Source organism: Centroberyx affinis, unplaced genomic scaffold, assembly GCF_046629955.1.
Source record: "Centroberyx affinis isolate AG114_WGS23_722 - 3 ecotype Tasmania unplaced genomic scaffold, CSIRO-AGI_Caff_v1 ptg006123l_1, whole genome shotgun sequence".
Taxonomy (NCBI): domain Eukaryota; kingdom Metazoa; phylum Chordata; class Actinopteri; order Beryciformes; family Berycidae; genus Centroberyx; species Centroberyx affinis.
Genome location: NW_027283114.1, coordinates 64,211 through 78,018, shown reverse-complemented (window position 1 = coordinate 78,018; position 13,808 = coordinate 64,211). Strand labels below are relative to the sequence as shown.

At 42.3% G+C, this 13,808-nt stretch overlaps 1 protein-coding gene across 1 annotated transcript in view; it reads right to left on the bottom strand.

The window, feature by feature from the left end:
• Positions 1 to 13,808, bottom strand: part of tex264a (testis expressed 264, ER-phagy receptor a) — a gene marked incomplete at its 3' end in the record, with an annotated part of 53,508 nt that extends 39,700 nt beyond the window's left edge. Inside the window, exons 1-2 of the mRNA XM_071512147.1 lie at positions 13,291 to 13,808; positions 1,076 to 1,297 (exon numbers count right to left, since the gene is read on the bottom strand). Coding sequence (XP_071368248.1) covers positions 1,076 to 1,297; positions 13,291 to 13,548 — 480 coding nt within the window. The remainder of the gene's footprint in view (positions 1 to 1,075; positions 1,298 to 13,290) is intronic.

Sequence of the window (13,808 nt, the reverse complement as noted above, 5' to 3'; positions counted from 1 at the left end):
GCACAAAGGTTCACAGAGTTAGAGGGGACTACCAATGAATTCCAGCACTCAAATGGGACCCCTCTTGACATGGCACAGTTTGGTGTGAACTTCCTCTCCCATTGTCATGAACCTGAGAGTGATAAGAGTAAGATAAGAGTGTTCCACCTACATTATATGCAATGTCATACTAATGTTCACCTACATAGAATGTGCTGCAAAAGATAGAACAGGTGACTGTGAGAAAAGCCCAGCATATTTTCTGGGGATAAGCGTACATTTTCTGGCTGAGAATTGGATCCTTGTCACCTCCTGTGGAGAGACAGAGACTAACACAAGCACAGAAATGCACAAACAAACAGATGGACAGGCATGCACGCACACACGTGCTCCTCCCACACACACACATGCATGTGGAGCATTATTCATGCAGTGGGATGCCCCTAAATGAATCCATGTGTGTAAATGTCATCAGTAAATGTCAATAGCTTTCCGAGGCCTGTCCTGAGGACATGGAGCCCAGCATATGGGCCGCGGGACTCAGACGTACCTTCATTTCCCACTACTTCATCTATTCTTAATCTGCTTTAAAGACCTCATCTGTTCATGTGATGAATTAAACACTAGAGTGAGGGTCTTTTGACAAGTGGGAAGCAGAAAAGAGGACAGTTATGATCGTAAGATGACTGCCATCCATGGCAATAAAAGAATATAAGGAAGAAAACTCTCATATGATATACACTTGGATATGAGGGTAACAAGAAACAAGTAGTTTTTATAGAAAGGGGCAATCTACTCTAAATATGTCATCCACACTGAAAACAAAACTAAAAACATTTAGTGTGGAGCATCACTCGAGATGTGCATGGCGTTCCATTGTGCCAACTGTCAAACCCTTAAAACTGTTTCTCAAGGATCCTTTTTTGATAACAGAGCGAGCGTAATTCCTGATGCTGTAGCTGTATAGGCAAGCAAATCAAACAGATATTTTTTCTCTATATGAAGGCTACAATGTTGCTAACTGCACTGGGGATGTCTCCAGCACTGGCAAGTGAATACAGATTTTGTTTACAAATGCAGCTCACGGTGTTTGTACCTCGATGTAGGCGGTGAGCTTGGGGTAGACCCTGAAGGTACCCAGCACGTGGGACAGAGGGGTGGTGCAGGGGAAGCTGGTGGTCACAGCATGGGTCACTTCAGGCAGGGAGAACACCTTGAAGCCAAACTTCTCATACAGTTTTTGCAGTTCCTCATCTGGCTTCTCTTCACCCTCACTCAGGACACTGCCCACCACGTAGCGGCACTTCTCTGCTGGCCTCTGAGAGAACGTAGAGAGGGAGATAGAAAGACAGACCAGAAAGAAGAAAAACAGGAAAACAGGACATAGAATTACGTAAAATAACTAGATGGCACTCAGTAGATTGCATACCTCCGCCAACACTATGTGATTGTCAAGATACGCCAGTTCCACTTGTCGGATTTTCACCAAAAGTTAATAACTTCTTCCATGCCCCATTAACAAATTGTGTACATACACAATTGTGTTACTGGACCTGAAATGAGGCATGAAATGTCTGTTCAAATTCTAGCCACTTTTAAGCATTTTAGTCGATTATTGCAACACCACATGGTCAATCAACACTATATCTGTTCAGTGGCCATTAGTGCTGCCTTTCTACCACTGTTCCAAATTTTGGAAAAATTAGCAGGGCGGTTATGTCTAAATGAAACTCTCCAATGCCCTGATGTTGTTTGATTGGGCCAATAATGGATGGGTTGTCTCTTCTTATGTCTGCTGATAGGTCACAAACTTTGATGTTGTTACATGAAACCGTTCAGAAGTTATATGCCTTTTTGTGAGAAGCCATGCCCAAGTTAATCAGTTCTTCCTTGCCTCATGACCAATCTTTCACAGAGTTTCGTGCAAATCCAATCATATTTTTTGAGACATCTTGCTAACAGACAAACAGACAGAATGGGAGGACTGGGTGGATGTAAAATAGTGTAAGAACAATAATAATAATAATAATAATAATAATAATAATAATAACAATAATAATAATAATAATAATAATATGATACTTAAAGGAACAGTTCACCATAAAATGAAAATCCTGTCATTATCTACTCAACACATGTGAGTCAAAACTCCACTGAAGTTTGAACGACCACCAACCACACAGCATGGCAGCCCCCTCTGTTGGAGGAGCCAGGTGTCTGTGCTGGAGCGCGCCTTGCTCCTCCAATAGAGGAGGCAGGAGCAGTAGCAGTGAGCAAGCAGAGCCTTCCAGCAGATGTTGTAAGTTGCGTGCAACCGTTCATGCTTTCAATAACAAGCAATTCAGCAGATAGTGGAGTAAATATAGGGTTTTTGGGCTCTCAGTGCAATCGTTTGGATACAAAACACTTATATTATGCTGAAGGAGCCAGAGAAATTTGATGGACATTTTATGCTCTTTTTGGAATACTGAACAACAACGCCCTGTTCACTTCAAGTGTCTGAGAAAAGGGTGAACTCTTCCTTTATTTGATTTAATTCTCCTTTCCCTTGCCAGCTCCAGGAAAGTCAGAGCACAGGTTCAGCTGCAGAACAGCAACCCTGGAACTGGCAGGGGTTCAGTGTCTTGCCCAATGACCCTTCAGCAGGGCAGAGGCATGCTGACATGGGGGCTTGGTCACCTTAACCACGAGGCCACCCAGCTACCCTAATGTCCCTTAATGTGCCCACATGTCTACATGGAGGTGTGAATGGGAGAGAGATAGAGCCAATATCAGCGAGCGACTTGTCACTCAGAAGAGGCTCCGGTGTGTCTGTGCACTTTCAGAGAGACCGATGGAGGGTGGGAACTGCTGTTAAGACCTTTCTGCTATGTGACAGTGGCCGTCTGTGGAGGGCTGGCACTATAAGGGGGCACAGATGGGAGCCAGCAGCACTCATCATCATGTCCCTGGCATCCTCGCATAATTATCACATCTCAACTTCATTTCTCTTCTTCTCTATCTCCCTTCTCACTCACAGGGCTATTTTCTGACTGTACTGTACTGTTACTATACTGTACTGTTCCACTTTGTTCACAGCTTTTGTGCCATAATTCAGCATTGTTGGCTGCTGGTGGAACTACCTGGCTGTGATAAATCCATTTGATCACATCACCCATAACCCCCCAGTGCCTCTTAATGTCTACATCATGTGGGTAATAATAATGAGCGACAGTGTCTGTTCAGCACGAGCAGATTATCTTTACAGTCACCTGACAGACACCCTTGCCACTGAAGAACACTCAACAATGAGTCAGGCAACACATATTACATCCTTTGACAGGGAATTATTCTTTCAAGACTGCATTAGATATACTAGATCTACTGCTTACACCGAAGCAATGAGTCAGTGCATACAAAGACAGACACAATAGCTGTGCTGCCTGGCACGGATGGAGCAGCTTACAGCCATGTCAAGCAAACAATGTGGAGTGTCCACATGTAGGTTTTAAAGCCTTACTGTTGTCATACTGTATATGCAAAGAAACCTATATGGGATGATCAACATTTGGAAAAGGTGATTATATGTATATAGGCTATAATATTTTGACAAAATGATTATTGATATGAAAGTAAAAATCAATGTGCAATACTTGAAATTATTAATTAGCTTAAAACCTTTGTTTATTGTTTAAAACTAAATTTGAGGGTATTTTTGCACTGTATATTTTAACAATTGAGTTGTATTCTATATGGTAAATTTTTCTCTAAATGGATGTATGTGCAGGGGGAGTTCAGCACCGCCCTCCTTCCTACATGAAAGCGTCAAATGCATGGGCTGTCAACAAGCCTTCTGTACATAGCTCGTCCTTGTCAACACTGGTGGTCTATGATAAGACACGGCAATATCCACTCAAACAGAGAGGGGATGACAACTGTCCTCCCATTGTCTTGCTTCTCTATCTTACCATCTCGCTATCTCTCATGCTCTCCATGCTCAGGCTACAGTGTGTTAGCCAAACCAGCAGTTCACCAACGATATCATTCAGAGCTCCAGCTATCACTCACATCCCACACAGTGGAAAGCACAAACAGCAGCTCCGGCTGCATCTCATCTCTGCTTCCCTCCACCGCTACAGATAGCACACCCCGGAGACTACAAGCAATTAGGAGAGAGAAGAACACGGCTCCATGTACTTGACTCTGTCTTCCCCTCTAAACTTGTTTTGTTTATGTCTGAAATTCTAACACCACAAAAGGTAGAAATTCTCAGATGCTGTCCAAGCTAGGCAGCTGTGCTCTAAAAGTCAGCTGCTGCCGTGTTTTGAAAGACAAAATGGGCTTTCCAACCATTCACACAGGCAGCTGAGGAAAGTCGACTGTGGCTTTTGATTGGCCCAAGTGAGAACTGGAGCGTCGGATAATGGGAAGACTGTGGAGCTCTTGACTCAGTAATTGGACAGTGACATGTTGAGTTGCCCTACCAAGCTGCAGAAAACCAATTCAGTTCACAGCACTGGAAACTCCACTGGATCTACAGCCAAGCTATCTGTAAGATTTACACAAATTGTCATTTTCTTTTATAGATGCACTTTCTGAACCTGCTAAGCAGGCTCATTATATCCCAACAACGCCAACTTTGGTAGAGTTGTGGCCCACGGGACTCCAAGATGGCCTCCCTCACAAATGGTGCCATTCCCATCTCCGCCTGATTCCCCTAAGCCAGGTCTCAAGGGACCTGTTGGGAGGAAAAGTAATTTCAAAAGCAATTCTTTGCTTGGAGGTACAAGGGCCTTTTTTGATGGATGAGGGCTCTCCAACAATAAAAAGGTAGGGCTGACAGAGGTAATTCTTTATTAGCAGACACATAACGAGGATTTACTCCCTTCATCTTTCCTGCTCCTGGCATTGCATCTCCTCCCTCCTAGCTATTACTGCTGGGAATGCATTGTTTTCAGTATTGGTCCAGTTTACAATTGGTCATTGCTGATGCATCAGCAGTTTAGGGAGGACAGGGGTAAACACTTGTTTTCCATATCAGCGTTGTTAGGAGATCAGGCAATGCGCTGCCTTCCTGAAGCCTTACAATAAAGAACAGTTCATAATAAGCGTGCCATAGTCTGCCTGACCAAGGATCACCACCACACTCATTAAAATTCAACAGCCAAGCATCCAATCAACAAAATATGAAGCTCAATTAGCAGAGTGGACCATTTACCATAGCAAGAGCACAACATGAGCTCTCTCTTAAGCTGAACACCATATGAAACTAGTATAGCACTGATAAGGCAGAATACAAGGAGGACACACATGGCGCGGCCCTTTGTCTTGTTCACCACTCCCACCTGTAGTCACTGCAGGGGGGAAACCTCTACCTGTCCTCTTTCTAAAATATACAAATATCCTGTAATTTACAAACAATATTCTCTTAGTTTATTTTTTATAGGTTAGCTTACAGTATGCAGTTAAACAACTAAAAAGAGTCTCACAGAAACAAGTCCTAGAAATCTGAATACATTTAAGGGAGAGAACAAAATATTACTTGTTTGCCTGCATGCGTAGCTTCTTGTTTAAAAGTAAGGCATGCCCGATGCCAGACATCACTGTTATGTGTGTTGACAGAAAGTGGGTTGACTGTTTTACTATGATGGAGTTGAGAGGCTGTGATTGTGAAAGAACCCTTCACTGCACTGCAGTCAATAAATTTGTGAATTTGGAGCCTCTGTGGACCTCTATGCCATCTTTACATCAATGTCTGCGGCGAAGCAGGAGAAGCAGCACCCATAAAGAACACACCAAGACTATGGAGAGGAGAAAATAAGCCCAAACTCATACCTCATCTATAGTCCAATTGCATTGGATAACTGTATTACACAAACTATACACATCAATGCCTTTGTTGGAGAGCTCTCTTTCTGTTCAGTGATCCACAATAAGCATAGCATCTGATGGTCCACAGTATTGTTTACTTTCTCCCTATACCTGGAGCACAGACAGATGGTGTTTAGAGCACTTCCATGGAGAAGCAAAGAACCTGACGTTAGAGAGGCAGAAGAGGAGAGGACTATGGGATGAGCAATTTGTCAACAAGAGCTGTCTTTTGCCTCAGTATTCCAGAGCAATGGCACAAAAATGAGCGATAACCTGTCTCAGCTGATTGGAAGCCATTAGCCCCCTGTAGGCGGACTATGCAGCAGAGAGAAAGCCACCAGGAAGGAAACTGAAACTAATAGGGCTGCACAGCACTGGGACCACAGGTATGTTGTGATGGGCTGTTCCAGGCTGAATTAATGGACCAGCAATTTTGCAGTGAAGCAAGTATACCTACCCAAACAAATACAGCGAAAGCAAAACAGATGAATAACTAAGGAAACTGTGAGGGTCATTTTATTGATTGAAGACAAAATCTACCAGCACACTGTCACAGCTGTCGCACCTCGCTGCTTTAGTGGACTAATTAAGTGAATGTTTATGTGAATATCAAGCCACTTGGACATGTCATGGGTAGTAACTACTGAAAATAAAATAAAAATACTGAAAATAAAAATCCTTATTCATGACTCATTCAAACAACCCATTTCAAAACTTCTATGCGTCTTCATTTGGAAGGGACACACCCGAGCATCCAAACCAGACTCTTCCTCCACTGCACTGATGAGGCATGGGCCCCAATGGCCTCTTGAGTCAGGAGCCAGTTCAAATCTCTTTCCCTCTCTCTCTCTCTCTCTTAGCGCAGCTCTATCCCTTTAGGCTGTGCTCAGACTCAGCTAGTAATTACACATGGCATCCTGGGAGTTCTGGCATGTATAATTACTGGCGAGGGTGAGCAGCCTGCTGGAGGCTGGAGGCAGGACACTGTTTTCCTTCACCACAGTTGTGGAGCTGGTTCACCGCTCCATGGCCAGCTGGACACAGCACGGCACTCCTCCAGCCAGAAGTCACAGAGCGGGGAGATGAGATGAGATAATCTTCCCTAATAGGAGATATGAATGAAATTCTCCCTCACTACAAATCTTCATCTCTCTTTGTCCACCTTCTTGCTCCCTGAAGTTGAAGTTGCTCTTAAGTATTAGGCTACGCAATCCAATAGCATTCCTACTAGGGATGGGACAATATATATAGAATTTCAATATATCGAAAAACAAAAAAGTGACAATACGTATCGTGGGGCAGAAAAATGAATCGCTATATTATCCTGCTGTAGTAATCACAAATGAGACGGCTTGACCATCATAATGTCACAAGCTCTCCATCAAAATTATATTATTTGCACTTTGTAATGGCATTTTTAAATTGTTGTTTACATTCTACCAATTAAGTGCCATTTCTAAAAAGATTTGTGGCTCAGAAATAAACATAATTCTGCACAGTCACACTTTGTTGTCATAGAACGTTTATTTATTACATCGTATTGTGGTTGTATCAAATCGTATCGAGATTAGCATATTGTCCCATCCCTAATTCCTACACATCATATTACAGGGTGAGGAAATGATACATGTCACAGGATTGATGGAGCATTAGATTTGAAGACATTCTTCACCACCTTGTTTCACTGACTAATAGTAGCATGCTAGCTAGTATTTAGTTATACCTACTGCCTACACAGTTTGTGAAAACTGATCAACAACTATTCCAAATATTATTCCACACAGGCATCATATAAATATGCTCATGTGACAGCGATTAACAGCGATTATGTCCCAGGGAAAAAAGAGCAGTTAACATTCTCTATTTAATAGATTCTGTCTGTGTGTTATTGCCTGCTCCTCTTGTTTTGCAGTATCTCATTCACTGTAGAGACTGTAACTAATGGGCTGCTTTACTATATGGAAAACCAGTGTGTCCACAGTCTTGCATAATATTGACTTGAAGACCTGTGGGACCAGACTTTACAGTATCAGCGTATTCATTTCTCATTTTACATCCCCTTTAAAAGAGGCAACTCCTTGCCAGAAGCCCCCCTTTCATGTTGTTGCCGTCGACAGACAGACAAGCGGCAGTAAAATGCTAATAAATTTGACTGGGAGTGCAGTGATGCTAGGCGCTCTGATCTGAAATTCCGATTGATGAATTGGAGCACTGTGAGGCTCTCAAGGTGAGTCAGACTCCTACCAATTTATACTCCTCTTCCAAGGCAGTTTCACACCTCGCCTCATCTCTCACTGCCACTCCCATACACGTCTACACATGACATTTAATTTTCTCCTGTTTGTCATGGGAAGCCATGAGTGGGTTTGCTTCCGAAGCTAAAACAAACTGGGAATTCAGTGGATGAGAGGATGAACCACACACAGCAGCTCTAGTTTAGCCTCTATAAAACATGTTTTCAGTGTCAGAAGTAGCTACGTTTGCAGTTCTACCTGGTTTGGACAGCCTTTGATCAGATATCCTCCGCAGACTCTATGGAGCATAATGGTTAAAGTCTAGCCATGAATTTGCACTGCCTACTAATTCCACCTGGCCAGTGAATTGACATTCATCTCAACCCCCTTACTCTCAGATGGTTTTATTGTTTTAGCCCTCATGAATGGTCACAGTCTGATCACTTACTCCTGGCCACTCTACATGAGGATTTGATGGGTTGTCCTGTTGAGCTGACACATAGACAGACAGACCATGGAGTATTTTCTCCTTGACATTCTACAGCACAAAGAATATCATAAAACCAATAAATTAATTGATTTAATCTCTGTGCGTGATCAAAAGTTAATTACTTGTGTCACTGAGATGTCTGAAGATAAAGTCCCACTAGCCCTGAGCCTTAGACCTCTACTTTAAACAGCCAGATCAGCCTAAAGAGTAACCTCCTATGATCTGGGTTTGTTTCCATTGTCCAACTGGCTGCCTCTATTCTTCTAAAATGACTGACCCTTATGAGCTACACTGCTAAACTGTTCAAGTCCTCAGGACTATGTGGTAATAAGATCATAGCATTACATTAATTAAAACAGCTCATAGAAAGAGAAAGATTTGTGCACGCTACATGCAAATACAAACACATGCGTCCGTGTGTGTGCACGCGCGTGTGTGTGCACGCACACAAAGGCGGCATCAAGAGGAGCAACTTGGTCTAGTGCTAATTGGCTAGTTGGGTGCTGCCTCTAATTCCCTGGCGGAGGGAGGTGAGGATGTCAAACACCTCCCTTATCACTGCAGACCAATGAAATCAAACAGACATAGTCCACACCTGCCAAAGGGTAGAGTTGTCTGACTTACCAAATATAGATATAGGCAACTATAATTGAAGCCTACTTAACACATCCTATGATTACTTTGATCAGTTTAAAGGTGGTGTAGTGCAGTGGTTTCACTCCTAGACCTCAGGACCCAGAGCCCTGCTGGTTTTCATTCTAGCTGTCTAATCAGGGGCTGATTTACACCTGGGATGCAAGGTGAATGCAATTAACTGTACCCAGCTACATGGTAGAAAAGAACACCAGCATTATTCTCGGTCCCTAGGACCAGGACTGAAAACCACTGGTGTACCTGTGCAGGTTTGGAATCCTAGTATTTCATAAAAATACAGTGAAACTCATTTTGACTTTATAGCCTATAATTATACTAGGCTGTGTCACATTACTTACTGGTATGGTAAAAATAAATGCAGTATGGATATCAATGTGTGGATGCTGGGTCCCATACAAACTCCAACTACAATGCTAATTCTGCCATCTAGTGGCTATCAATGTACATAAAGCAGACAAGTAGCAGGTAGTAGACTACCAAGACAGAGGTTTTCAGTCCTGGTCCTCAGGACTGAGAGTACTGCTTGTTTTCTATCCTACCAGCTAGTCAACTGCATTCACCCTGGTGCCCCAGGTGTATCTCATGATTAGACGGTAGAATGAAGCTCAGCAGGACTCTGGCTCCTGAAGAAAAACCACTGACCTAAGATGTTTACTACACTGACCAACGAACAACATCCTGAGAACAAATACTCAAATGCACCCAATTTAGATGCAGCTCAGAAATTCTTTTCATTGATTTAATGAGGACATTTTATGTTTTATGTATATTGATTTATGTATTTTATGTATGCTGCTTGCAGATTCCAATGTACCAACATGTCTTATTATTTCTATGATGTGTGTGTGTATGTGTATGTGTGTGTGTATACACATAACATGAATGTATTTGTGTCTGAGTGATCTCACAGATTTATAAACAGGCCTGCCTGATATCCTCTGTTGTGACCATCCATGGACCGTTCATCAATTCTTTATCTGTATTTATTCTGTTTGTTACTCATTGTGACTGCTCTGTGTCTATGACAACCTATCTACTCAAGTGATTACCTCTCACAGATTGGCCAGCAGCTCTAATTGAATGCAGCTGGGCCTATCTGTATAAAAGAGGTTACTAAGATTGAGCCTGCACACTGAAGAAAGCACTAGCCGAAACGTCTGTGCATTATTTCCCTTCTGCATTTATAAAAATAAAAATAAAAAACAAACAAATATAATGAGCACGTAAAAGGTCTTGGAAAACGTATTTCTTCTTTGAGTGTGAACCATTTTCTCCACATTTTATTACGCACCAAACAAAGCAAAGGTGAGTGCGGTGATTTCTCCTATAGACTTAATTACTGATTTATGTAGCCTATGTCTTTCTGTACTTTAGAAATGTACAACAGTGTACGTCATCTTTCATCTTGGGCTTTGGGAAACACTGATCGACATTTTTCACCATTTTCTGACATTTTATAGACCAAACAACTAATCGATTAAACGAGAAAATAATCGACAGTGAAAATAATCGTTAGTTGCAGCCCTAGTGTAGAGTGCTAGTTGCTGCTTACACTAGATATAGAGGCCACATGGAGCGGTGAGGTCAGGTCTAAACACAGCAAGTTGTAAAGTCCACTGCATGCAAAAGTAGTCAGACAGTCAACCTCATTAGTCAACCTTAGAATTCAGAATACTTCATCTCAAATTAGACTGTCAGAGTTTGGCGCTGTGCCACACTAAATGTAAAAGTAATTACAAACATTACAATAGACAAGCAAGAACTAGAAATTTCACAACAGCCAAAGTTCAGCCACATGGTGTCTTTCACATGAATGCAAATGTCTTTCACATTTTCAGTTTACTCATGTGGTTGGTAGTGAGTAATCAGTGGTCCTAGGCTGTTTGGCCTTTGTAAACTAACTCTTCAACACAAGGTCAACAAATTCTCATGTCACATACCAAAAATGGACAACAGCAAAAGGCTACGACGTCATTGCCCTTCCAGCTTAAGTGAGAGATCCAGTCTGAAATGGAGTATAACACCAGCTGTGCTCTATTATCTATGTTTTGTTTAGTTAATAGGAGTTGAGATATTTTAATTATCAAATTGACTGTCTGGGCTCTCTTAATACAAGAACTGACAGCGGGCTATGAGACAGCTTAACATGGGTTTTACATCTATCTTGAAACTGTGTAAATTGTTTACATGTGTGTTGTTTGTAAACACTGGAACAAAACAGTAATAAATAATGCCAATATTATATTTAATTGATCTCTGTGATTCTTAATCATCTCTACAGGGAGGGCAGAGGTCCATACATAAAAACAGAGAAAGACACCAGGACAGAGTCATCAGGTCATCATCAGGCCTGGTGGTTACAGACACCACTTGACGTCCTGTAATGGCTCCTTACTCTATGAGCCAGACTCTCCTGGAACCCCGACACCAGCAGAAAAGTTTTATATGCTCTTCAATGGGCCTTGTGCCACAACTTTCCATTGGTATGACTCACAGTCAGGATTTCCATTAAAACCATTTGCTTAAAAAAGAACAGACCGCTACAGGGAAAATAGCAGGGGGTGGCAGAAAGACAAACACACAGCACGTCTAATGCACCAGAGTCTGTATTCCACATAGGATGACTAAATTAGCATTAGGCTAACTAGCAGGGCAAGGCTGAATGCTGCAAATTGTCTTTGGAAGTTCTCCCAGTATGACAGACACCCAACAATCTTATGTCAGAGACAGAAGCCATAAAAGACAGATGGAGTTAATCATCTACAATACTCATTAGGAGGTCCAACATCATAGCCTATGCCCCTGTTCAGCTACACAGACTGGGACACAGAGCAGTCTGAGCTGATGTGCCAAAAGCCTCTATTTAGCCATATGGTTTGTCAGATGGCCTAACTCACTCTACCATGACAAACTGAGCACTCGAATGTCAGTAGAGCTGACACAACACAATAACAGAGGCCACCGCCTCATATCATAATAGTCTAACTGTTAGAGGTATATGGCATGAGATAAACTAGATGAGAAACCAAGGTTACATTCTTCCTATCTGAAATTTCACAAAACAATCATCTATATGCTGCCAACCTCTTCAACTACTCAGCCTTTTGTTTGTCCACATGACAGTTTCCCCACTGTCATTGGTCTATTGGGAAGCTGTATTCTACCCTTATCGGCCGGGATCTCAGTAAACATTCACATCTAACAAGCAGCTGTTGTGCAGACATAGCTTGTTGACTAAACACAACTCTCGTGATGACTGGCGGAATGAGGAACTAAAGTGGGAGACAACCACAGATCTCAGCTGAGGAATGACCCATTTATCCAAATTTTGCTCTGCAGTGGTAGGATGGCAAAATTGGATTCTTGCTTTAGCATGTGGATTGTGACTAATGATTGGCCTGCTTGAATGTCATTTAATACCCATTTATACAATTCCAAAAACAGCATCTTGTCAGACAACTGTCAGCTCTCTTTAGACTCATATGAGGAGGATGTGTTTGCCCATATAGCCCCGCTTCTGGTCACCATCTTGGAGTCAGATGCAGACAAATGCCAGTGTACCCTGGAGCCACAGATGAGGGGAAAAAATATCAGTGCAACGTGGCATTGAACAGCTGACTGGTTTCATCATTCAGACTCAGCTCCTACAAAAGGAAGCCTGTAAATTAACCCCTTGAGCCATACATGGTGAATTAGCTTAATTCTAACACAGAATAACACCTAGTTATACATTACGCTTCCATGGGATGTTTCTGAGAGTTTTGTCAGAGGGGACTGTTGTTAAACACAATGAAATACAAGGCATTACACAAGTGAATCACAAAACGTTACATAGGCTCATTCATAAAAATACTAGTCCTACAAAATCATACAAAGTGTCAGAGATTATAATACAAACTGTGGGTCGACCTTTTAGATGAAAAATATCGCATCTCGCCAATGTGTTATCAGGAAACAAAGTACTCTGGGCTTTGTGTGGTGGCCTATGGCATGAGGTCAAGTGTAACTACATAATCAGTGTTGTAATGTGCTTGTGTAATTACCGCATGGCAGACAGAGAGGTGTCGGTGCCCGGGCTCTCACCTGCTTGGGGTCATCGTAGAAGACACCGATGGAGCTCAGCTTTGGCCCAATGCTGCAGCTCTCTGTGTAGAGTGCACCGCAGTCCTTGTACGATCCCTCTTTGAACTTGTAAGCAATGGTAACATTTCTGACAGGAGGCGACCCCGTCTTTATGACGACTTCAGACAGAAGCCCAGAGTACAGGACGAATCCCACCAAGGTAACAATCAAACACACTATGAGAATTACTATCAAGAGCAACAGAATAAAGTCAGACATCGTTTCTTCAGAGCGAAAGTGCTGCAGTTTAAGAAATGTGGACAAGAAAATAAAAAAATCTGCCAAGCCTCCACGTCCTCCTCCGGTTCAGGTAAACCGAGATTGTGGTCCCGCAGGCTTTGATGGCAGATAGAAACGTCTACACAAACAAGGTGGATATTCAAGAGACGATATTGAGTGTGTTTACCACTGAAGTTAATAACCTGACCCAAAAGATAATCACTCGTTCACGCTGTCAGAAAAGCCAAACCGTTTGTTTA